Source organism: Tamandua tetradactyla, chromosome 2, assembly GCF_023851605.1.
Source record: "Tamandua tetradactyla isolate mTamTet1 chromosome 2, mTamTet1.pri, whole genome shotgun sequence".
Classification (NCBI taxonomy): Eukaryota; Metazoa; Chordata; class Mammalia; order Pilosa; family Myrmecophagidae; genus Tamandua; species Tamandua tetradactyla.
This window is the reverse complement of record NC_135328.1, coordinates 17,215,617-17,239,056: the sequence shown is the minus strand read 5'-3', so window position 1 is coordinate 17,239,056 and position 23,440 is coordinate 17,215,617. Positions and strand designations below refer to the sequence as shown.

At 37.0% G+C, this 23,440-nt stretch overlaps 1 protein-coding gene across 1 annotated transcript in view; it reads left to right on the top strand.

Annotated features, from left to right (window-relative positions):
* The window catches only part of ERP44 (endoplasmic reticulum protein 44), a 112,174-nt gene that overhangs the window by 77,026 nt on the left and 11,708 nt on the right, over positions 1–23,440 (top strand). Inside the window, exons 9-10 of the mRNA XM_077140295.1 lie at positions 7,087–7,198; positions 8,173–8,314. Of these exons, the coding sequence (XP_076996410.1) occupies positions 7,087–7,198; positions 8,173–8,314 (254 nt within the window). The remainder of the gene's footprint in view (positions 1–7,086; positions 7,199–8,172; positions 8,315–23,440) is intronic.

Sequence of the window (23,440 nt, the reverse complement as noted above, 5' to 3'; positions counted from 1 at the left end):
AGAGTAAAGACATCCATGTCATCACCAACTAGTCAAGGATTGGCAAGTTTTTTTCTGTAGGATTTGCAGCTCATAAAATTTGTCACTACTTCCGAACTTTGTAGCTGTAGGAAACAGCCTGAGACAATACAGAAATGAATGAGTATGGCTGTGTCCCAATAAAACTTTATTAATGGACACATAATTTTCACATATCATGAAGTATTATTTTAAAAATATTTTTTCATTCTTGGTTTTATGGCACATAAATCAGCAGGCCGGATTTGGCCCTTGAGCTGTAATTTGCCAACCCCAATTTAGGTCAAGAAATAGACCATTTCTAGAACCCCTTGCTTTCTAGTCATTACCACACTTACCATACTCATAACATTATATGATTTTGAAGAGGACTAGTCATGGCTTGCCTGTTTTGAACTAAAAATGGAATCATAATCTTTTGTGTCTAGCTTCTTTCACCTGACTTTATGTTTGTGAAATTTATTCGTGTTGCGTGAACTGCTGTTCATTCATTTTCACTGCCAAAGATGCTTCTGTTATATATCACAATTTATCCATTCTAAAAATTTAGATTGTTTACAGTTTTTGACTATTCTGAAGAATACTGGTGTGAACATTCATTCTTAGACATGTCTCTTGGTGAATATATGTATATATTTCTATTGGGTATGTATACCTATGAGTAAATTCGCTGAATCTTAGAGCATACCATGTTCATCTTTAGATGATACCAAACAGTTTTCCGGAGTGGTTGTAGCAATTTACATTCCCACCAGTAGAATATGAAAGTTGACATTGCTCCATATTCTTAACAAACACTTGATTTGTCAGCTCTTTTACTTGTTATCCATTTTAGTATATGTGTAATAGAATTTCATTGTGGCTTTAATACATTTCCCTATTATTAATGAGATTGTGCACTTTTTTTATCATCAGGTATTTGGATATCCTGTTATGAAGTACTTGTCCACAATTGCCCATTTTCTACTGGGTGGCATATTTTTCCCTTATTAATCGTTAACAGTTCTTTATATATTCTGGAAATGAGCCTTTTATCAGTTATATGTATCAGGCATATTTCTCTCATTCTGACTTGGTTTTTCTTTTTTTTCCAAGGTTTTTTATTCCTTAGGAGGAATGGAATTTTTAATTTTAAGATATTACAATTTATCAATCTTTTTCATTTATGGTTAGTGTTTCTATGTCCTATTTAAGAAATAAATTTTCTCTATAGTAAGGCAGTGATTCTCAACCAGGGATGATTTTGCTTCCTTGGAAGATTTGGCATTGTCTGGAGATGTTTTCGATTGTTACTACTGGTGAGGTACTACTGGCATCTAGTGGGTAGAAACCTGGGATGCTGCTAAACAGACTATGATACACAGCCCAGCTCTCTACAACAAGAAATTATAGTGCCACTGGTGAGAAACTGTGCCCTAAGATCATAAAATTTTATCCTCTCAGGCAAACTGCTGGGGCACTAGCAATCCTGGATCACCTTAACCCATCAGAGATTGAGACTTAAAGCTGGGGTTTTTACTCCCTCTTTCTGTTTTATTCTTACTGCTGGGGTGTTGCTTTAGAGGGGCCAGCCGAAACTTGGGGGTGGGAGTGGGCAGAGTTTAACAGGGCCTTCTCCTATTCAGTCCCTTTTCCCCACTGGCCTGATGAATCCATAGAAATCACTGCTTAGCTTCTCTTTTTTAACTGCCTCTTTTGGAAAGGCAGTCAGTCCTAGGAGAAAGCAGCTTCCTTCTCCAATCTTGGCCTGTAACTCTTCCCTGCCTTTTAAACTCTTAGATGTCCTCAAAGAGGCATTAAAAAAAATTTCTTTAGCTTTGCTTATTTTCTCAGTGATAGGATTGGTCCAGATTACATCTGCCATTAATCTAAAATGCAATTTTAGCATTGTAGTTTAACCTAATTCTTTTACAATAGAACTATTATGACAACACCTAGAGTTCCTTAAGAAGGAATATAGTCTCAGATTGAGTCTCTTCTGTACTAAATTGTATAGGCTTAAATGCTTTAAGATTTGGTAATTATATAGGCGAATTCCCCAAAATTCCTTGAACCTCTCTGTAATTATCCCAGATGCTTCCAGCTCTTGAATAAGGGCAGCAGCATTTAATTTTAGAGACCAGGTATTATGAACAAACCAGAATGCTCTAATGGCCTCACTTTGTCTTGGGAGAACATGCTTTTCTTGGGACTTTTTTTCTGTGTCTCTTGACATTTCTGTATTGGAGATTTCTGTAACACCAGTCTGGGATATATAAGTCAAAAAGAAAATGCTGGAAACTCAGTGCCATGTCGTTTCTCAGGTCCTGAACTCTCTAGCAATTTTTAGCACTGTAGATTAACCTAATTCTTTTACAACAAAATCGTTGCAACAATGCCCAGGGTTCCTTTTGAAGGAATATAATCTCACATTGAATCTCTGCTGCCTTTCTACTTCTCAGAGATGTTTGTTTTATGTAATATCCAGGATTTTTAGTTGTATTTTGTGGGAGGAGAGGAAAAAGTACATCTTTAGCATTTTAAACTTGGTGTACTGTTGTTTTAGCTGAATTTGATTCCTTATTTGCATTTTAGTACTTTTTTAAAAAATCAGTTATTTAGTGCATTTCTGTCAGCATGGAAAAATTTTTAGTGTACTTTCCCTATCATAAAACAATATTTTATTCTTGCAAGCCTGCCGTAGCAATTTCCAATCAAATTTATGAGTGTATGAAATTTTCTGGGTCTGTTTACTTGGACAGATAATCAGAAATCCAAACCATTGCAGATCCACTGAGTAACTTTACATGGAAAGAGAATTGATTTGGATCCAGACAGTCTAGCAGTCACAATACCAGTGGCACCTCCTCCTTGTTGTTTACAATAGCGGTTTCTCAAGTCATTTAGCATTCCTGAAATGGCTTCATACAAAGTCTGATTGGGGTTTTTAAACCTGAAAGCTAAACTATCATAACCACACCAGGCTATATTGTTCTAGCTATAATTTAATATAACTGGCCATATTTAAAAGTTCTATTTTAGAGTTCTGAAATGAAAGGCAATTGAGTGAAATTTTGATGTTAACTCTTTTCTTGGAGAGTCTTCTCTTTGGTAAAAATAAAAATAACTTGACCAAGTTTTCTAACATTTAAAAAACATTTTTATTCTACACAGTCTTCCCCATCCCCTCCTCAAGTGTTCTGATACTTCTGAGTACCAGTGTTGTATTTTTATGTCCACATGACATGTTTGGCATTTTGAGCCCTATCTTAGTAACCACAGAGTATTTTTCTGCTTAATAATATTCTCTTATTTTTTCTAGTATTGCTTGGAATTTTCTTCCCAGAGTAGATATTTACCTATATCTACAGTTTTAAGTAGTTAGTTCCTTATTGTACTTTAAGATACATCTTAAGCCATTGTAGTTGTTTTATAAGTAGTTTTGTGGATCTTCTTAGTCCTTTTTGTCTGAATAGGCCAAGGTAGCCTGGGTATAGATTCTCACATAGATATCTTTCAGTTTGTTTTCAGTACCACTCTGACAAGTCACTGGAAATTCAGTTTCTCGGCTTGTCCAGATATTTGGATCAGATAGTGGCTTTCAATCTGTTTTTTTTGGCCAGGCATAGTTTAAAGGGAAAAAAAAAACCTTATGTACATGAGTATGTGCATGTATATGTCACATTTTTCATGAAATAACACTACATTTCTATGTGCAATAGATTAAATTTTCTATTTGCTACTTTTTTATGCTGGATACAGGTTGGGTCTCTCACACATAATGTAGTCTCATCTCTAACTATTACACTATAAAATAGACTCTTAGAAGTAGCTGCCTTTTCACAGAATTCAGTGCTGCTCTTATAATTTGATTATTTGGCCACAAAGTGTCAGTGATGTGTCTTAGTTCTCTAGTACCAGAAACCTTGAAGAGACTGTGATGATAGGGTCCTCCTGTGTTTTTATGTACATTTATTTTCGGGGCTTAAAAACAAAACAAAAACAACAACCAGAAAACACACTTAGTATTTTTTATAGAAAAGTTAAACCCAGATAATTGTTAAACAGAATGTTTAAAGGTCCCTTAAGTCAAACTTTAAAAAGTGAACATTTTAAAAATGTTTGCTTCTTTATGCTTTGTTATCATTTCTGGTTTTTCCTATATTGATCTTATACTTGATTTCAAAGAAGAGAGTGGAATAGACTCTTTCTGCTCATAGTATATTAAATGATCATCGCTGATTATTTTCTCAATTCTCTGGGCCTCATGTATGTTTAGACGAATTACTTTTTTTTTTATTGTGTTAGCTCATTTGGTCCTCAGAGGCTTGAAAAATTCAGTAACTTGTCATGATTTTTAACCTGCTTTGGCATTCTTGCAAGAATAGTTTCAAAAACATGATTTAAAGGTCCTAGACCTGGACAGTTTTTAACAGTTAGACAGTTCCCTCCCACTACCGCCTGTCCCATGATGGTCTGTACATAATAATGCTGAAGATTGATTAAGTGTTGTAACCAATCACTCATAAATCGTTTAAATTAAGAGGAAAGATTTGTTAGCTTCTAAATCTGATCATCTTAATATCACTGTCCTGGATCCTTTAATACTAGCTTGGTAAAGAATATTATGGTTTGGGTACAGGCAAACTTGGAAGCCCAAGTGGCATAAACTATGTTAATGTATGACTTCAGCAAACTGATTAATATATATATTTCCAAACTATGAATCTTCTTATTTATTATTACTTTCCTAATAGTTGCTAGTTCATCTATAGTTTTGTTTCTGATAAAGTAATATGCTATATTTGTTTTACTTTTTGTTTTCTAAGGCTGATAATCTTAACTGCTTCTTACTGCTTAGGATGGTTGTGAGTTGAGAACTAGAAAAGCTCATAAATTTCCTAGCTCATAAATTTCCTTGGAGATGGCTACTGAGTATTATTTCCAAATTAATATTCAGCAAGATTTGTACCTTTGTTTATTCAGTCCTATGTAAATTGCACATCATTGCATACAAAAATCTGTGCACAAAAGAGAAGTGCAATAGATTCTCTGACTTCAAGAAGATTTTGTTCCATATATATATATATATATATATATATATATATATATATATATATATACAGCTAATGGCTCTTTACTATATGAAATTCACCCAGTGAGATGTTCTGAAAGTTTAGAGGAAAGGGTTCATTTCAGCCTTCAACAGAGATAGGGTAGAATCAGAGTTGGCTTTCTAGAAAAGGCATTTCAGTACTGAAACAAAAGTGCTAAAAGAGAAGTAGAAGTACCAAAGGAAATAGGGGAGGTAGGAAAGTTGGAAAAAACAGACTATGCATTAATTTTGAGTGTTTAAAGTACTGTTAGAAGTTTGAAATGGACATGTAAGCAGGCAGTTGCAAATCTAGGCTTGGATTTGGACTGGAGTTAGGCTTGGTGATGCAGATAAAGGACCAGTTAGAGGAGAAATTGAAATATTTGAGGTTGCCAGGCTACAGCAGAGAAGTCCAAAGCCAGAACCAGTGGGGAGTAGCATCAATTAATGAATGGAGGAAAGAAGAACTGAGCCCAAGAGATGAAAGATGAGGCAGAAGAAAATTTAAGTCACATTGCTAAATGATAAATGTAATGGCAGATCCTGGATGCAAGGAGAGTGGGGAGGAACTGCTAACAGGTACATAGTTCCTCTTTTAGTGTGATAAAAATGTTCTGGAATTAAATGGTGACAATGGTTGCACAACTTTACAAATATACTAAAAACCACCATATTGTACAGTACAAAATGATGAATCTTATGGTATGTAAAATAAATCTCAATTAAATAAGGTAAACATGATGAGAGCTGTAATAATTTATGCTGTGTATGAGTGAAACAGGCTTAAACATGTAGATAAGAATCAGAAGAAAAACTTCTGTCCTGTAAGACAGGTCCTAGTTTCAGGTTTGGTTTTTTTTCAGATTAAGTTATCTGTGAACTCTGCCGAAACAGTTTCTAAGCTATAGAGACCTTTAAAAAGCCAGTTGATGGACTTTTTCTTGTGAGTCAGAACATAGTCTTTTCCAGGGAGTAAAAAGGCTTAAAATCTGCTATCTACATATCACATTTCTCCTTTATTCTCCAATAACACTAATACAAATTTCAATAGCACTGTATAATTTTCAAGATTTTTATCTATGTGTATATACAAAAGTATATAAACACAGACATACACATAGTGACGTGTTTGTTAACAATGTTGATAAATTTTATATTAGTTAAAAACTAGCTATGTCGTGGGTTTATTGTCTTTTGCTCTGAACCAAATACTTTTTGGCATTGGGTAATAAGCCTCATATGTTAGTAGAATGGTTGGTGTTTTTTGTTTTGTTTTTTTTAGTACGCTGTATGATGAGGGTCGCATTTCATTCTTTTTCCATGGGACTATCCCATTATTGCAACACCATTTGTTGAATTTTTTTGGTGGGGGGCGAGGGTTGGAGGGAAGTGCATGGGCTGGGAAACGAACCCTGGTCTCCCACATGGCAGGCGGGAATTCTACCACTGAACTACCCTTGCCCCCTAGTGAAATGGTTTTTGCAATAAGCCTTAGAACAGGCATTTTAGAATAATGTTTGAGAAGCAGTTAATGATTTATTTATTGCTGGTACATTCGGTTTTTCAGTAGTATTTATGAAGACTTGAAATATTCATCATGTTGCCCCACCCTAAAATTAACATCTTAAAAAACCAGCATATTCCTTCTTTGGTCAATAATTTTCATGGTTTCAGCTGTCACCACTCTGTGGCTGTCCCCTGAAGTTTTATACCCAATACCAGCTGGCAGACTATACCCAGGCTTCATTTAAGGCAGGTCAGTTCTTGCAGCAGAGCAGGGCATGTGGACACTCTGAGTATCTGGGTGCTTCAGGTGGGATCTGAATTCATTCTCCCATTAAGCCTAGTGCTTAATGTCACCACTGCACCTTTTCTCCTGGGGTGTTGCAACTATTGCATGTTATGGGTTGGGTTCAAAATTGTTCCTGCCTAGAAAATAGCTAGAACTAAATGGAGAGACCTTGATAATTCTCGCTGTATACTTCTCTACACAGGAATTGACAGAAGAAGGACTGCCTTTTCTCATACTCTTCCACATGAAAGAGGATACAGAAAGTTTAGAAATATTCCAGAATGAAGTAGCCCGGCAATTAATAAGTGAAAAAGGTAGACAGATTAAGGTGTTTATTTTCATTGTTTCTTTTACTCTCTTTTTTTCCACTCCTCCCCAACACCTGTTAAATTCATAACCTATAAAAATATATTTGAGTTAAAAACTTAAGTTATTTTAAATCTATTAACCCTCTTATTTTACATGCAAAAATGAAAGGCCTTAGAAGAGAGATAATATGAAATGATGGCTTTTCAGCTTTTTTTTTTTTTTTTTTTTTTTAACCTTGACCGTTTTAGAGTGAAAAGTCAAATAGCATAAGAATTACGGTCATGGGTGGACATTAGTTTGAAACGGTTTCTTCCATCACCGTGGTGTTTATTTCACCACTTTTCCGATATGCATTCCCAAAGATATTGCTGAGTTTATACAGTCTGATTAATGTTTGTTTCTAAATAAAAGAAAGCTGAGTAGTTGCCAGTGGACTTCTCCACAACATCAAAAAGGAGCTTGAGGTATCAGTAGCTTACTCTCCGTAGTTAAGGAAGAAAGTCAAAGAAAATAAACTGAAGGCATTGTATAGAGCCATGCACGTATTAGTCACTCAGTGAATATTTTGGGGGGTTAATTAGATTAAAAATTAGTCTGTAGAGACTAGAAGCAAGAACATCTTTGATGGAATGAAGATGGTTTCATGAGAACAGTTCTTATGTCAGATTCAGGAACTTATTCCCAGAGTCTAGGAAGTCTGTAGAGCAAATGATTGCCCATTTAAGGAAAATCAGAAATTCAGTATAGTATTTGAATTCAAATTGAGTTCATATACTTTATAAGGAAATTATGCTCTCTGCCCTGAGAACTAAATTCTTGCCTCTTCTAAGTGTTATAATTTTAGATTTTAATTTTTATGACCTGTTTAAATGCACATTGGATATTTTCTTTTAGTATGTCACTTTTTGTGAACTTACAATCTTATGAGGATACAATCAATAAAAATCTAATCTCTCTTCAAACTCTATTTCTTTTAAAGGTACAATAAACTTTTTACATGCTGACTGTGACAAATTTAGACATCCTCTTCTGCACATACAGAAAACTCCAGCAGATTGCCCTGTAATAGCTATTGACAGCTTTAGGCATATGTATGTGTTTGGAGACTTCAGGGATGTATTGTAAGTATTGCTTTTTTTAAAAAAAAATATTGATATATTTCTCAATAATGAACTTAAAACAATTAAATGATTTTGTTTAAATATTTTAAGTAGTGCTGTATTGAAACAAAATTTGTTAATTTGAGGGAAGAAGTTGGGGTGATTGCTCCTTTTCTTTATTTTAGAATGGGGAGAGTTATTAAATATTTCTATAGAAAAGACAGCATAAGATGATACTACTGTTTAGGAATAAATCCCCTAAAGAAAAATTGGCATAGTTCAGCTATGCGCTCAGTTTATTCTTTGCCAGCCTAGCTAGGTAAGCAGATCATAATCCTAGATAAAAAGTTAAAGGAAATTGGGAAATTGCTGCTCATTTGTGATTGTGTCTGGCAAGAAGTTTGGTAGTATTTCATACCCAGAATTTTGCTGGCTAGGCATTTCTAAGGCATGCAGTCTTGACCCTTCCAAGAGTAGGTAAGTTCTCTGACTTTTTCTCAACTAATTATAGTATTAATAAATATATAAACCTTCTAACTACTGGAAATACTGAATTTTCATCAGCATTCTGAGATGTTAATACATTTGTTAAAAGTGGAGATGTTGCTCAATATATAAAAAATTTAAATAATTCAGATACTCAAATTAGACTTTCTTTTTACAATTCATTTAAATGCCCTTTTCATTTCAAAAGACTAAAATTGCACAGTTAGAACATAACTTGAAGTCTTATTGCAGAATGAATTACCTCACTCCTAAATGTTTCAACAGAGATGTGCTTATTTGTTAGAAGATTCTCAATACTAAAATTATATAGGAGGCTGTGGTAGTTAGATTTAGGTGTCAGCTTGGCCAGATGAAGGTGCCCAGATCTATTGCTATGGACATGAGCCAATGGCATGTGAGCCTCATCTGTTGCTGATTACATCTGCAGTCGGCTAGGAGGCATGCCTGTTGCAGTGAATATGTTTGATTTAATTGGCTGATGCTTGAATGAGAGAGCTCAACGTAGCACAGCCAAAGTAGCTCAGCCAACCTCGTCTTAGCACTCGCAGCTCAGCCCAGGCCTTTGGAGATGCAGAAAGAAATCACCCTGGGGAAAAGCTGTTGGAACCCAGAGGCCTGGAGAGAAGGTCAGCAGAGATTGCCCTGTGCCTTCCCACATAAGAAAGAACGTCAGTTGAAAGTTAGCTGCCTTTCCTCTGAAGAACTATATGTTAACTAAATAAACCCGCTTCTATTGAAAGCCAATCTGTCTCTGGTGTGTTGCATTCAGGCAGCTAGCAAACTAGAACAGAAGCCTATATTTGAGTCCTGCCTTGGGCAAATCCCTGTTTCAATTTCTTTATATTTGTATTTATTTCTTTAAATTTAAAATACAGTTGATGGTACCACCTACCTAACAGGATTGTTTGGAATTTAACGAGAAATGATGGTTCAATGTTATAAACTTAAAGCACTAACAAGTATTGGTTGCTCTTATCTTACGTACCCGCAAAAGGATACACCATTTAATCTATTAAATGATTAAATAATTTACTCAGCTCTTCTATGTAACAGTCATTGTGCTAGGAGTCAAGGATTTAAAGTTTACTAAGATTGGGTCCCTGCCTTCACAGACCTCACGATCAAGTAGAGAAAGGAGATAAGCAGGTTAACATTATATTTTATGATGTGAAGGGCTCTGCTAAGATCAGCAGTGGAACTCTCTACAGCAGCTGTTTAAAAAGTTGATACAGTGGTCAGACTTCAAATAGAGATTTGAATGAAGCTGATTGGGATAGGACTAAGGTAAATCAGAATACAGGGTAAAGGATGATATGGTCTGTATTTTAAAACTTCAACTTCTGTGTGAGACCAAAGGAAGAGATATTTGGTGCAAAATTTATATTTTTGGTAGTACATTATCTAATTTAATTTGTATGGTCAGTGTATTCAAACATCATAATTACATGGAATCTTGATATGGAGTGATATTTTGTAGGTTTGTACAGGCTAGCTTAACACCCTAATACATCCCAGAGTAATTTGGGCAGAGAATAAAAAAGTATATTCAAAGTCCCCTCGAGGGACCAGGGAAAAAGGAGAAAATATTCAACTTCCCCATCTGGGGAATTCCTGATATTCTTACAAGCAGTGGGGCAACCATTTCAATAGGATGAGCCCTCTATCTTGAGGTTTGCCCCTATGAAACTTATTCCTGCAAAGGAGAAGCTAAGCCTGCTTATTATTATACCTAAGTATCATCCCCAGAGAACCTCTTTTGTTGCTGAGATGTGGCCTCTGTCTATGCCAACTTGGCAGGTGAACTTGCTGCCATCCCCCTCCCCCCTCCCCCATGTGGGAAAGGACTCTCAGGGGTGTAAATCTCCCTGGAAACATGGGACTTGACTCCCAGGAATGAGCTGGGACCTGGCATCATGGGAATTGAGAAAGCCTCCTTGACCAAAAGGGGGGAAAAGAGAAATGAGACAAAATAAAGTTTCAGTGGCTGAGAGATTTCAAACAGAGTTGAGAGGTTATCCTGGAGGTTACTTTTTGCGTTATATAGATATCCCTTTTTAGTTTATGGTATATAGGAGTGGCTAGATGGAAGTACCTGAAACTGTTGAACTGTATTCCAGTAGACTTGATTCTTAAAGAAGAGTGTATAACTATATAGCTTTTACAATGTGACCATGTGATTGTGAAAATGGTGTGTCTGATGCTCCCTTTATCCAGATGAATAAAAAAATAAGGACAAAAATTAAATAATGGGAGGAAAGGGGTAGAAATAAGTAGTTTATAGTACTAGTGGTCAGTGAGAGGGAGGAGTAAAGGTTATGATACCTATGGGGTTTTTTCTTTTGTCTTTTTATTTCATTTCCTGGGGTGATGCAAATGTTTTACAAATTATCATGACTATGAGTATACAACTATGCAATGATACAGTGAGCCATTGATTGTATACTTTGGATGGAATGTATGGTATGTGAAGATATCTCAATGAAAATATTTCAGAAAAAGGTAAGTGGTGGCATACATAGTGAAATACCTGATCCAGGGTTTCTGGGATGTTGACAAATAGGGTAGGTCTTACTATAGCAGTTTACCCTGGAGGTGAGAAAGACAGTCAGGGTTTGAAGAAAAGGGGTGACTGGACAGTGGCAACAACATGTTCAAGAAGCCACTGGCTGAATACTAGTGAAAAGGATGGGGATGCTGAAGAAGTCAGCAGGGGTTAGCTCATGAAAGCCCTTGTGGGATATCATAAGATGTTTTGACTTTATAATGGAAATTATGAAAAACCAATGAAGAATTTTAAGGAAGAGAGTGACACAATCAAATTTTTAAAAAATCACTCTGGCTGCAATCTGGAGAATGGATTAGAGGGGCTCAAAACAAAATTTAGTAGACTATTCAGCAGTTCAGACAAGAGTTGGTAATAGGTAACCAGTAGATGATTCTTGAATGAGTGAATGAACTAAGTAAATGATAGCAGTAGCAATGAGGCTGGAGAGAAGCAATGGGATTCTTGAGACACTTTGCAGGTATAAGGAGGACTTAGTATCTTAGTCAGTGGGGATGGGAGTGGGGAGATAGCGATGACAGCCAGGAATCTGACCTGGACAGCCAGATGTGTTGTGAAGCCATTAACTTAGTGGATAAGCAGCTTTGGGTTAAAAGTAATTATTCCCCTTCTTGGCATACTGAATTTGAGGTACCTGTGGGTCGCAAAGGACAAGATGTCCAGTAGGCAGTTTAGGGGGTTTATATGGCTCTGGGATTTCAGAGTGAACTAAGGGCAGGGTCTTGAGCACCTAGGAACATAGGTAAAGTTATTAAAACAGTTAAGATGACCCAGAACAGGGTAGGAAATTGAACCTTTATAAATACCAACATTTAAGGGAAAAACACAGAGGAAGAAGTAGTCACAGATGTCAAAGAAAAGCCAGAAGAGGGGGTATCAAGGTCATTTGAAGGGAAGCACTTTGAGCAGGAAGGAATGGTCAACCTGAAGATTGTAATGAAGCACCTATAGATTTGACACAAAAGAGGTCAAATTGCAGTGAATTGAAGTCACTATTTGGTGAGAAGTGAAGATTTGAGCATGAAATTTTTGCAAGAAACGTCCCTTTAAAGGGAAAAAAAGATAGGTGGGTAGCTCTAGAAGAATATAGGATGAAGTAGAACTTTAGGATTTTCAGCCCCATCCTCCACATCCCTCCACCCCCCAGGGTAGAAGCAACTAAACATGATTAAAGGCTTGTAGAATAAAACCAGGAGTGAGGAATTGCTGACTGTTGAGAAAAAGGGGCTAATTGATGAAGCAAAGCCTATAAGGAACATAGGGAATGAGACACAAAGTAAAGAAGATTGCCTCCTTCCACTCTAGTAAGAAGGAAGGACGGGAATTAGGCAGTATTTCTGTGGGGTTGTTTGGGAACTGGAATTGGGATGGGGGGTTAGTGACAGCAGTAGAACATTGCTTAGATTCCTGTCTGATTCCTGTTTTTAATTATGGCAAAAGAAGCAAGATCATTTGCTGAGAGTGAGAAAGTGGGAGATAATTGAGAGGGCAAGACACTGGATCTAAGATACACCAGAAGTCTACCTTTGAGATCCAGATCTCCCTAATATACAGGTATTTTTAAAAACTGGAACTCTTGCAGTAGCCACAACAGGTATGGAAACCTTGACTGTTAGAGGGATGGGCTCTTTGAGCTTGTGGGTATCCTCTTCTCATTCCTCATCAGGCTTGCTTCCTGAAGCTGCAAGCTCAAGCTAAAAGGTGGAGCTTTTTAGGATAGAAGGCAGTTGTTTTATTGGTTGGGCTTGCTGCAAGAACTTCCAGGCAGAGGGATTATGCTTGGCATTATAATGCTACCTGAGATGTGGGTCATTGATGGGAAGTTTGATTAGCACTTTTCCCTCCCTCTAACAGAAGATAAATCTTGTTTATTTGCCTCTTCCCTTAAACTGGAAAGTTACAGCCCTAATTAGAAAGCCTCAAATCAGTACAAGTTAACAGGATGTTGATTCAGGTCAGTCACTGCATGATTGGTTTACCAATCACTAACCAAACTGAGCTCAGCTATGGCAAACTACATTTTTATTCCTAGAATGTGTTACACGTCAAAGGAATCCTGTTGAAGAATTCTAGCTGGGCTATCTTAAGTTTTCTACTCTAGTTCTGAAATTACATTTGAAACTTTAGCACTTCTAATCCTATCCTGGTCTCTGTTCCCAGAGGAACCAAACTAACACAAGTGGCCTTGTCCTTTTTCAAATGACCCAGTCTCCCTGTTTCCCAGCCACGGCTCACTGGCCTGAGAGATGGGCACCCGACCAAGGGAAGGGACTCCATCAGCTAGCAACATTCTAGTTATGGCCTCGAATGAAAAGATAAAATGAGTCACTGAGATTCCCTAAAGGAACCTGAAAATGGGAAATGGCTCTCTCCTATCCTGTCAATGTTTGGTCCTGTGAGTAGAGAGGCAGATAGGAGAAGTGACTATATTTGAAGTTCTTTGGAACAAATAATTTCTTTAATTTCTCCCTTAGGTGCCTTATTTCCCCTCATAGGCATTGTTCCCTCTAATATTTTCTTTAATTGGGAGGAGGCATTCATGATGTATGAGCTACAAACCGAGCCTATGTGAATAGACATTAGTGTTAAAAATCAAATAAAACATGTAGCAAAGTGAATCTGACACATTTAATGGCTTGCATAATTGTTATTGTGCTACATGGTAATTAAGGCTTAAATGATAAGCAGTTCCCATAAATTACTGTAATTACTGTTACTTTTAGTTAGTATCTCAGCATTCCTGGGGTCAGCTGGAGAAAGTAAGTTGATTTATGGTGTACAGTGTCTTCCCATGCCAGAGGTGGGCATTAGGAGGGGAGGCCTTTGGTGTTCTGCTTTCCTCTCACTTTTTTCATAGAAACTGAGGCTTAGGGAAATGAACTAACGTGCAAGGTCACACACCTAATTATTGGCAGGGCTGGGATTCAAAGCAGAGTATAATGAACCCCAAAGTCTCAAGTTGGTAACATTGTACCAAAACAGTTATGTTTGGATACATATAAAAAGCAGTGTAAATCCAATTACCTATTGCAAACTATGCACTATAGTTAATGGTAATATTTCAATATTCTTTCATCAACAATAACAAGTATACTACACCCATACTATAGTGTGCTATGTTATCAGTAATGGGGGGGTCCGGATAAATGGTATGAGAGGATTATGGTTTTATTTTTTATTTTTATTTCCTTTTTGTAGTAATGAAAATGTTCTAAATTTGATCATGGGGATGCATGCACAGCTATGTGATGATTCTGTGAGCCAGTGATTATAAACTTCGGATGGTTTATATGGTACGTGAATATATCTCAATAAAATTGCATTTAAAAAAAGTAAGGTTCATTTCCCAGACCATGCACCCCCCTCCCCCCAAAAAAGCAGAGTATAATGTGAATTGAAGGATGTTTAAAGAGAAAGAACTTACCAGTATCTGAAACTGAGTCATAAATCTATGGCCCCTTAGTTTTCTTCTATAGTTTGATCAGATAATTTCCTCCTATACCTAAAGGAATAGATTATTTTATAAAGATAGGGAAAAAATGGGGGTGAGGGTGGTGGTTTTGGAACCTAAGAGCCCCTAAGGGCAAGTCTAGAAATTAATGTTCTTTGGCCCAAGAGAAAAGAAAAAAAGATGAATTAGAATATAAGACTGTTGGAGAACATTCAAGAGAAATGTTGTGGCCCCTGAATACCCAGTCATCTGTACCTTTTTTTAGGGTTTTTTCCATTGAAGCACCCAGTGGGAAAGGAGAAAAAGGAACAGTGTCTGGAAGAAAGCTGGCCCCTTACTGATCAGCAGAGGTAACCAGAGGACAGGACTCTCATGTGTAGGTAGCAGATCATGAACAGAAGTAGTGAGGTCCACTTTATACTGCAGCAGCCTAGTGCCTGTCCTGATCAAGAAGGTGGGGTGAGATGCTTCATGGCTCTGGTCCCCCAACAGAAACTTTGAACAACCAGCAAGAAATGGCAGAAACATCTTTCCCAAAGCTCCAGAGAACAGTTTTAAAGGACTGCAGAAACAGTATGAGTACTGAATCAAGAAAAAAGCCATTTAAAAGCAGTGGGTCTCATGATGTCTTGGCTGGTTCCACCCTCACCCCTCACCAGCACAGTGCCATGCCTGGGACTATGATGAAACTCTTTCCTAGGAAAGAGGGGCATTTGTATCCATATAAATGGGGGAATTCTTAGGGCCACATCTAAATGCCCAAAATAAGGTATGTGCACAGAAAATATTAGAGACCCTAATGCTTTAGCTTGAGCTAGTCTGTAAACTCAGACATGAAGAGAACACGGACTAGGTTTGTCTTCAAAGAATAGAAAAGATGTTTTCTTCTTCTTTTTTTTTTTTTTGTTTGATACTCAAGGAGAGCTCTGTGATATGCTAGCTGGATGCAAGCTCAAGGACCAGACACCTCAGAGTCTAAATTCCAGTTATAACACTTTAAAATATCAAAAAGTCCAGATTTTAACAAAAGGTTACAAAACATACAAAGAATCAGGAAATGACAATCCCGGACAAAGGAGATTTAAGCACTAGAAACCATCTATCAGTGAGGAAGACTAGACCTGGGACATACCAGATAAAGACTTTTTAAAAATGGTCCTAATATGCTCAGAGAGCTATAGGAAATCATGGACAAAGAAATAAAATAAATTAAGGAAACAGTACATAAATACAAAGAGAATATCAATATAGAGATGAAAATTATGAAAAGGAACCAAACAGAGCTGAAGACTACAGCAACTGAAATTAAAAATTCCTTAGAGGGGCTCAACAGCAGATTGAAGCTGGCAAAAGAAAGAATCAGTGAAGTTGATAACAGAGCAATTGGAAACATTCAGTCTGAGGAGCAAAAAGAAGAAAGAATGAAGAAAAGGGAACAGAGCCTGAGGAACCTGTGGGACATCATCAAGCGTATCAATAGCTACATTTTGGGAGCCCCTGAAGGAGAAGAAAGAGAAAGGACTGAGAGAATGCTCAAAGAAATAATTGCTGAAAACTTCCCAAATTTAACAAACAACGTATATATATCCAGGTTGCTCAACAAATTTGAAACAGGAAAAACCCAAATAGACCCATTCTGTGGCATATTATAATCAAACTGTCAAATGCCAAAGATGAAGAGAGAATTCTGAAAACTGCAAGACAGCAATGTGTCACATACAAGTGAGTCCCAATAAGATTAAGTATTGATTTCTCATCAGAAACCCTGGAGACAAGAAGGCAGTGGGATGGCATATTTAAAGTGCTGAAAGAAAAAAAACCCTGCCAACCCAGAATTCTGTAACTAGCAGAACTGTTTTGAAAATGAGAGGAGATTAAGACATTTCCAGATAAATGAAAACTGAGGGAGTACATTGCATTAGATTGGCCCTATGAGAGATGCAGAAGAGAGTTCTGCAGGTTGAGAGGAAAGGACCATAGACAATAGATTGAAGCCATATGAATCAAAAATGATCTCCGTTGAGGGTAATGATATGGGTAGATATAAATGCTAGTACTACTGTATTTTGGTTTGTAACTCTACTTTTTTGCTTCCTACAAGAATCTAAAAGGCAAAAGCATAAAATATAATGATAAATCAGTGGTTTTAAACTCATGATATATAAACATGCCATTTGTGTTAAGAATTGCATAAAGGTGGGGGTAAATGGTATATAAGAACATATTTTGTACTGTTGAAGCTGGATTGTTATCAGAATAACAAGGTTGTTACAGATTTAGAATATTAAATTTAAGCCCCATGGTAACTACAAAGAAAATATCAGAGGATTTGCAATCTCATAGAGATATATTAGGATGTAGATTGCCAGGCAGGGATGGGGGCAGGAGAAATAGGAAATTAATGCATAATGGGTATAATCCCATTGAATGGCATGCTTGGGAGTGGTTGTGACAGGAAAGTTGACATTGTATATATGTTCCCACAATAAAAAAAAAAAAAGCAAATAAGGAGATAATGCCATAAATAATCCTAGATGAGATCTAGCAAAGGAGGAAAAAAGCATATTGGGACATATGAAAAAGCTGGAATACAGAACATAACTTTCATATCAGTGTTAAATTTCTTGAACTTGAAAACTGCTCTTAAGGCAAAATAAGTGAATATTTTGTTCTTGGGAAATGTGTGTGGCAGTATTAAGTGTACAAGGAGTATGGTGTATACAACCTACACTCAAATGTTCAGAAAATGGATTGACAGAACAAAAGAATGATAAAGAAAATGTGTCATATGTTAAAATTGGTAGATCTGATATCTGGGAGGATGTACATTAAAGGTTTATTATTATAAACTTTTAATTGTCCTGTAAGTTTGAAAGTATTTCAAAATAAAAACTTGAACAAAACTTTTATTTCAAAATAAAAACTTGAGCAACAAAAAGTTGAACAGTAAAAATGCAGCCTAGAGGTAAAGATGCCTCCAGACTTCCTCTTTTTGTTCTTTGCTATATGAATAAGTGTGTATACATGTGAATAAGTTCTTTGCTGTGTGGATAAGTAAAAGTATTGAGTCTTAATTGATATTTTATGCAAACTTAGTCAGTATGTCTGAGTACTGTCATGGAATTTAGAGATGGATTGGCAAACTATGGCCTACAGACCGGTGCCAGCCTGTTGCCTATTTTTGTTTTTGTACAGTACATGAACTAAGAATTGCATACACATTATTAAATTTTTGAAAGAATAATATCTTATTACACATCTGTAAGTCAAGTTTTATTGGAACATGGGCACATTCATTCATTTTTGTATTGTCTATGGGTGTTTTTGTGCTATAGCGACAGAGTTGAGTAATTGTGACAGAGATCTTGTGGCCTGCAAAGACTTTTACAGGAATGGCTTGTAAACAAACAAGCCATTGTAAACAAAAAATGGATACATTTTGTTTATCCATTCATCTGTTGATGGACACTTGGGTTGCTTTTACCTCTTTTGCCTATTGTGAATAAAGCTGCTATGAATATTGGTGTGGGAATATCTGTCCAAATCCCTACTTTCAATTCTTTGGGGTGTGTATCTTGAAATGGAATTGCCAGGTCATATGGCAGTTAACTTTCTGAGGAATCACCAAACTGTTTTCTGTAATAGCTGTGCCATTTTACATTCTCACAAACAATTCCTATTTCTCTGCATCCTTACCAACACTTATTTTCAGTTTCTAAAATAATGCCCATCTTAGTGAGTGTGAAGTGATATCACATTATAGTTTTAATTTGCATTTCTTTTTAATTTGCATTTCTCTAATGGCTAATGATGTTGAGTATATTTTCATATATTTATTGGCTATTTGAATATCTTCTTTAGAGAAGTGTCTATTCAAGTCTTTTGTACGTTTTTAAAATAGGTTCTTCATCTTTTTGTTGTTGAGTTGTAGTTCTTTATATATTCTGTATATTAAAACTTTATCTGATATAGGATTTCCAAGTATTTTCTCCCATTCTAAAGGTCGTCTTTTCACTTTCTTAATAAAGTCCTTTGCACAAAAATTTTTAATTTTGTTGAAGTCCATTTTATCTGTTTTTTCATTTGTTGCTTGTGATTTTGGTGTAAAATCTAAAAAATCCATGGCATCTAGTCTGCTGATTTCTACCTTTTAAAAGAAGAGTTTAATCTGTTGACATTTAAGGTAATAACTGTGAAAGAAGGATTTACTTCTGCTATTTTCCTATTTGTCTGTCTGTATTCCTATGTGTTTTTTTGTTCTTTACTCCATTACTGCCCTTTTTCTTGTACTTAACTGCTATTTTGAAGTGAACCATTTGATTCCTTCTTTCCTTTTCTATATATTTTTTAGCTTTTTTTCTTAGCTACCTTTGTAATTACAATGAACGTCTTAAACTAACAACAACCTAGTTAGACTAGTACCAACTTAGTTTCATAATATATGAACTCTGTCCCTCCATTCTGGCAAATTCTTTTCTTGTGACTAGGCCATGCTTTCCTGTTTCTGTGTGTGTTTGTTATTTTTTGTTAGGAAGTGGACATTTTGAATATTATGTTGTCATAACTCTGGAAATCTAATTCTCTCACTTCTCTGGGATTGTTAAGTTTTGTTGTTGTTATTTAGGGCTGAGGCCATCAGTATGTGCCTTTTCCAAACTAAGTTTCTCCACAACAGGGAATGGAACGAGAAAAGAGAGAGAGGGAAAAAATAGGTAAGCTTCTTCAAGATGCCTTTGCCTTTTCCCCAGAAGGAGTTGGAACAGTGACCACCCTCAGAGCTGGCCCACCCGGCAATCTGAAGAAGCTGGTCAAAGCCGTGATCAGTGATCAGACAATACCTCCTGAGTTTTGGAGGACTAGGTCCTTATAGTCTACTCTGGTACTAGCAGGCTGTACCAGAAGCCCAGGCTGCAGTCTGCACTGCTGCCTGCTCTGAGGTTCAGGGATCAGGATGATAGCTGTGATGCAGAAGGTGAAATTTACTGGTATTTACCATAATTTACCACAATGTTCCCTAGACACCAAAGGTTCAAAGTGGGTGATTCACGTAGTTGCTACTCATTCATTAGTTGTTTTGGTGAAGGGGCTGATTTCTGGAGCTTATGGCACTAACATTTTCACACAGTCCTCCAGAGCTGTTTTTCCCAAGATTTGATCTTGGCTGGATTCAAAGAGGCCCTCAGCCTGACTAAAGTTGTGCATAAGTCAAAGAACCCAGGAGCAACCCTGGGAAATGGGGCAACTCAGCCCAATTCCAGGCCTTGATTGAGGACCCTCACCATCTAAAATTTTTTAAAAATATTTTTAGACAAAAAAAACAGTTAATTTTAAAGTACATTTTAACAAATAGTTATAGAACAGATTTCAAAGTTTGGTGTGGATTACAGTTCTACAATTTCAGGTTTTTCCTTCTAGCTGCTCTAAAACGCTGGAGACTAAAAGAAATATCGATATAATAATTCAGCAGTCTTACTAACTTGTTAAATCCTGTCTTCTCTGTTATAGCTCCTTTTCCTTTGATACTTTTTCCAATCTTTAGCAATATTTGGGCTAAGCCCACTCTTAACTTTTTCATGTTGAAAAGGGGTATGACTTTTTGGAAACACTGGGATAGAACTAGATGTTCTTAGAGAGGCTGTCCCCTCTGGGTTTCAGGGCTTATCTGGCCTAGAAACCATCTGGAGGTTACAGGTTTCTGGAAAGTAAACTTAGTACATGAAACTTTTTTTAGGAGCTTAGATAGAGCCCTAAGGGTTTTTTGGGATTAATAGGAATGATGTTGGTTGGGGTTGGCAGACTGTCAATTAGCAGTATCTAGCTAGGTTTCCATTAGAGTAGCCTCCATAATAGCCTCTTGACTCTATTTGAACTCTCTTAGTCACTGATACTTTATTTTATTACATTTCTTTTCCTCCTTTTGGTCAGGAGAGTATTGTCAATCTCACACCTCCAGGGCCAGGCTCATCCCTGGCAGTTATGTCTCATGTAGAGGGGAGGGTAATGATTTTCCTTGCAGCGTTGGACTTAGAGAGGGAGGCCATACCTGAGCAATAAAAGAGGCTTTTTCTGAAGTAACTCTTAGGCATAATTATAGGTAGGCTTAACTTCTCTGCTACAGAAACAAGTTTCCTAAGAGCAAGCCTAAAGATCAAGGGATTGGCCTTTAACTTGGGAGTCCCTAATGTTTGAGAGAGTATCAGAGATTTCCCAGGTAAGAAAGTTTATTTTGTATTTTTTCTCCAGTCCCTCAAGGAACTTTGCCAATACTTTTTTTTGGGGGGGGGGGGGGGGTGGCGGGAGGTTGCATGATCTGGGAATCAAACCTGGGTCTCCCACATAGAAGGCAAGCATTCTACCAGTGAACCACCCATGCACCTGCCAATACTTTTGCTTTATATATATATAAATAATATATATTTGGCATGAGCAGGCTCCAGGAATCAAACCCAGGCCTCCCGCTTGTCAGGCGAGAGTTCTACCATGGAGCTATCCTTGTCCCAGCCCGCCAGTACTTTTTAATTAGCTACTAAACATACTCTGGGATGTATCCAGGTATTACATTAAGCTGTATAGAATTACAAGCCTTTGTTTCTATTCTGGGCTCCATGTGTTTGGGTTGTTTAAATGAACTATCCAGTTAGATTGTATACTACAGAAAATTTAGGTTTTGGACAAAATAAACCTCTCTGCCTTTGGTCTCATACAGTAGGTAAAGTTCTAAAATATAGGCACTGTCATCCTTTACCCTGTATTCTGATTTACTGTAATCCCAGCCAGATCAGCTTCATTCTTATCTCTAATTGAAGCCTGGTCTCTTTTTCGTTTTTTTTAATAGTTGCTGTTTCTAGCAATGCTGACTTTCAGAGTTGCAGAACTCCAACTCTGATTCTTAGATGTCTGTTTTAGTTTGTAAAAGCTGCTGGAATGTAATATAATGGAAACAGAATGGCTTTTAAAAAGGAGAATTTATTAAGTTGCAAGTTTATAGTTCTGAGGCTGTCAAAATGTCCAAACTAAGGCACCCAGGGAAAGGTACCTTGATTAAAGAAAGGCTGATTGGTTCAGAACACCTCTGTCAGCTGGAAAGACAAATGGCGATGTATGGTAGCTTTCTCTTCTCATATCATAAGTTTTCCCCAGGGGATGTTTTCCTTCTGCATCTCCAAAGGTCTCTGGTTAAGTAGACCCTGTTGGCTCTTTCTAAAATAGTTCCCTCTTAAAGGGGTCCAGAAAGCAACCCCCACCAATAGGTGGTGTCATGGTTAGGGATAGGTGTCAGCTTGGCCAAGTTGTGGTACCTGTTCATCTGATTGGGCAAGCGCTGGCCTGTCTGTTGCAATGAGGACATTTCATAGGATTAGGTCATGATCACGTCCGCTACATCCACAGCTGATTCCATTTGTAATCAGCCAAAGGGGAGTGTCTTCTGCAATTAGTGATGCTAAATGCAATCATGGGAAGCCTTTTAAGGAGGACTCAGAGGAGACAGGTTCCATTCCTGCTTTGGCTGGTGAGCCTCTCCTGTGGAGTTCATCCAGGCCATCCATTGCAGTCATCGGCTTTGCAGCCTGCCCTGTGGATTTTGGACTCTGCGTTCCTATGGTCATGTGAGACACTTTCATAAATCTTATATTTGCAAGTGTTCCCTGTTGATTCTGTTTCTCTAGAGAACCCTAACTAATACAGGTGGAGATGCATCTCCATGGAAACCATCTAATCAGAAGATGTGACCCACTATTGGGTAGGTCACATCTCCATGGAAACAACCCAAAGATCCCACCCAGCAATATTGAATGAGGATTAAAGAGCATGGCTTTTCTGAGGTACATGACAGTTTCAAACTGGCACAGTGTCATATAGGTATCCAAAGTTCCAGGGAAATACCAGATTATACACATATAGCACAGCATCTCAGAATCTAGAAATAATACAACTCTGGGCTAAATGTGATTGCTGTAAGAGCCTTCAATATAGGCTCCAATAATAGTTTCTAAAAGAGACCATATAATGTTTTTTCTGTTGTTTCTGGCTTATTTTGCACAACATAATGTCCCCAGGGTTCCTTTACATTGTGGCCTGCCTCACAACTTCATTCCTTTCTGTAGCCACAAAACATTCCATCATATGTATACACCACAGTTCTCCTTTCTGTTTCTCAGTCAGTGTATTCTTTGGCTACCTCCATCCATTGTGCATCATGGATAATGTCAAAAACAAACAATCCATGCCTCACAGTATCCTCACTTAGTTGTATAATTATCATCACTCAATTTTAGAAAATTGTCATTGCTCCCAAGAAAAAAATAAACTGATAAACACACCCTCACCAAAAGAAGAAATCTAAACTGCTCCTTAATACTTGTCCCTCCCCTCCAATCATTTACCCCTGATATTATTGTGATACTGTTAATGTCTTCCTTTTAGCTGTAGGCCAGCATTATGTCTTCAAGGTTCATCCATGTGGTCATATACTTCAGGACCTTATTTTGTCTTACTGCTGCATAATATTCCATCATATGTATATACCACATTTTGTTTATCAACTCCTCTGTTGATGGGCACTTGATTGTTTCCTTTGGCAATTATAAATAATACTACAATAACATTGAGTGCAAAATTTTGTTGG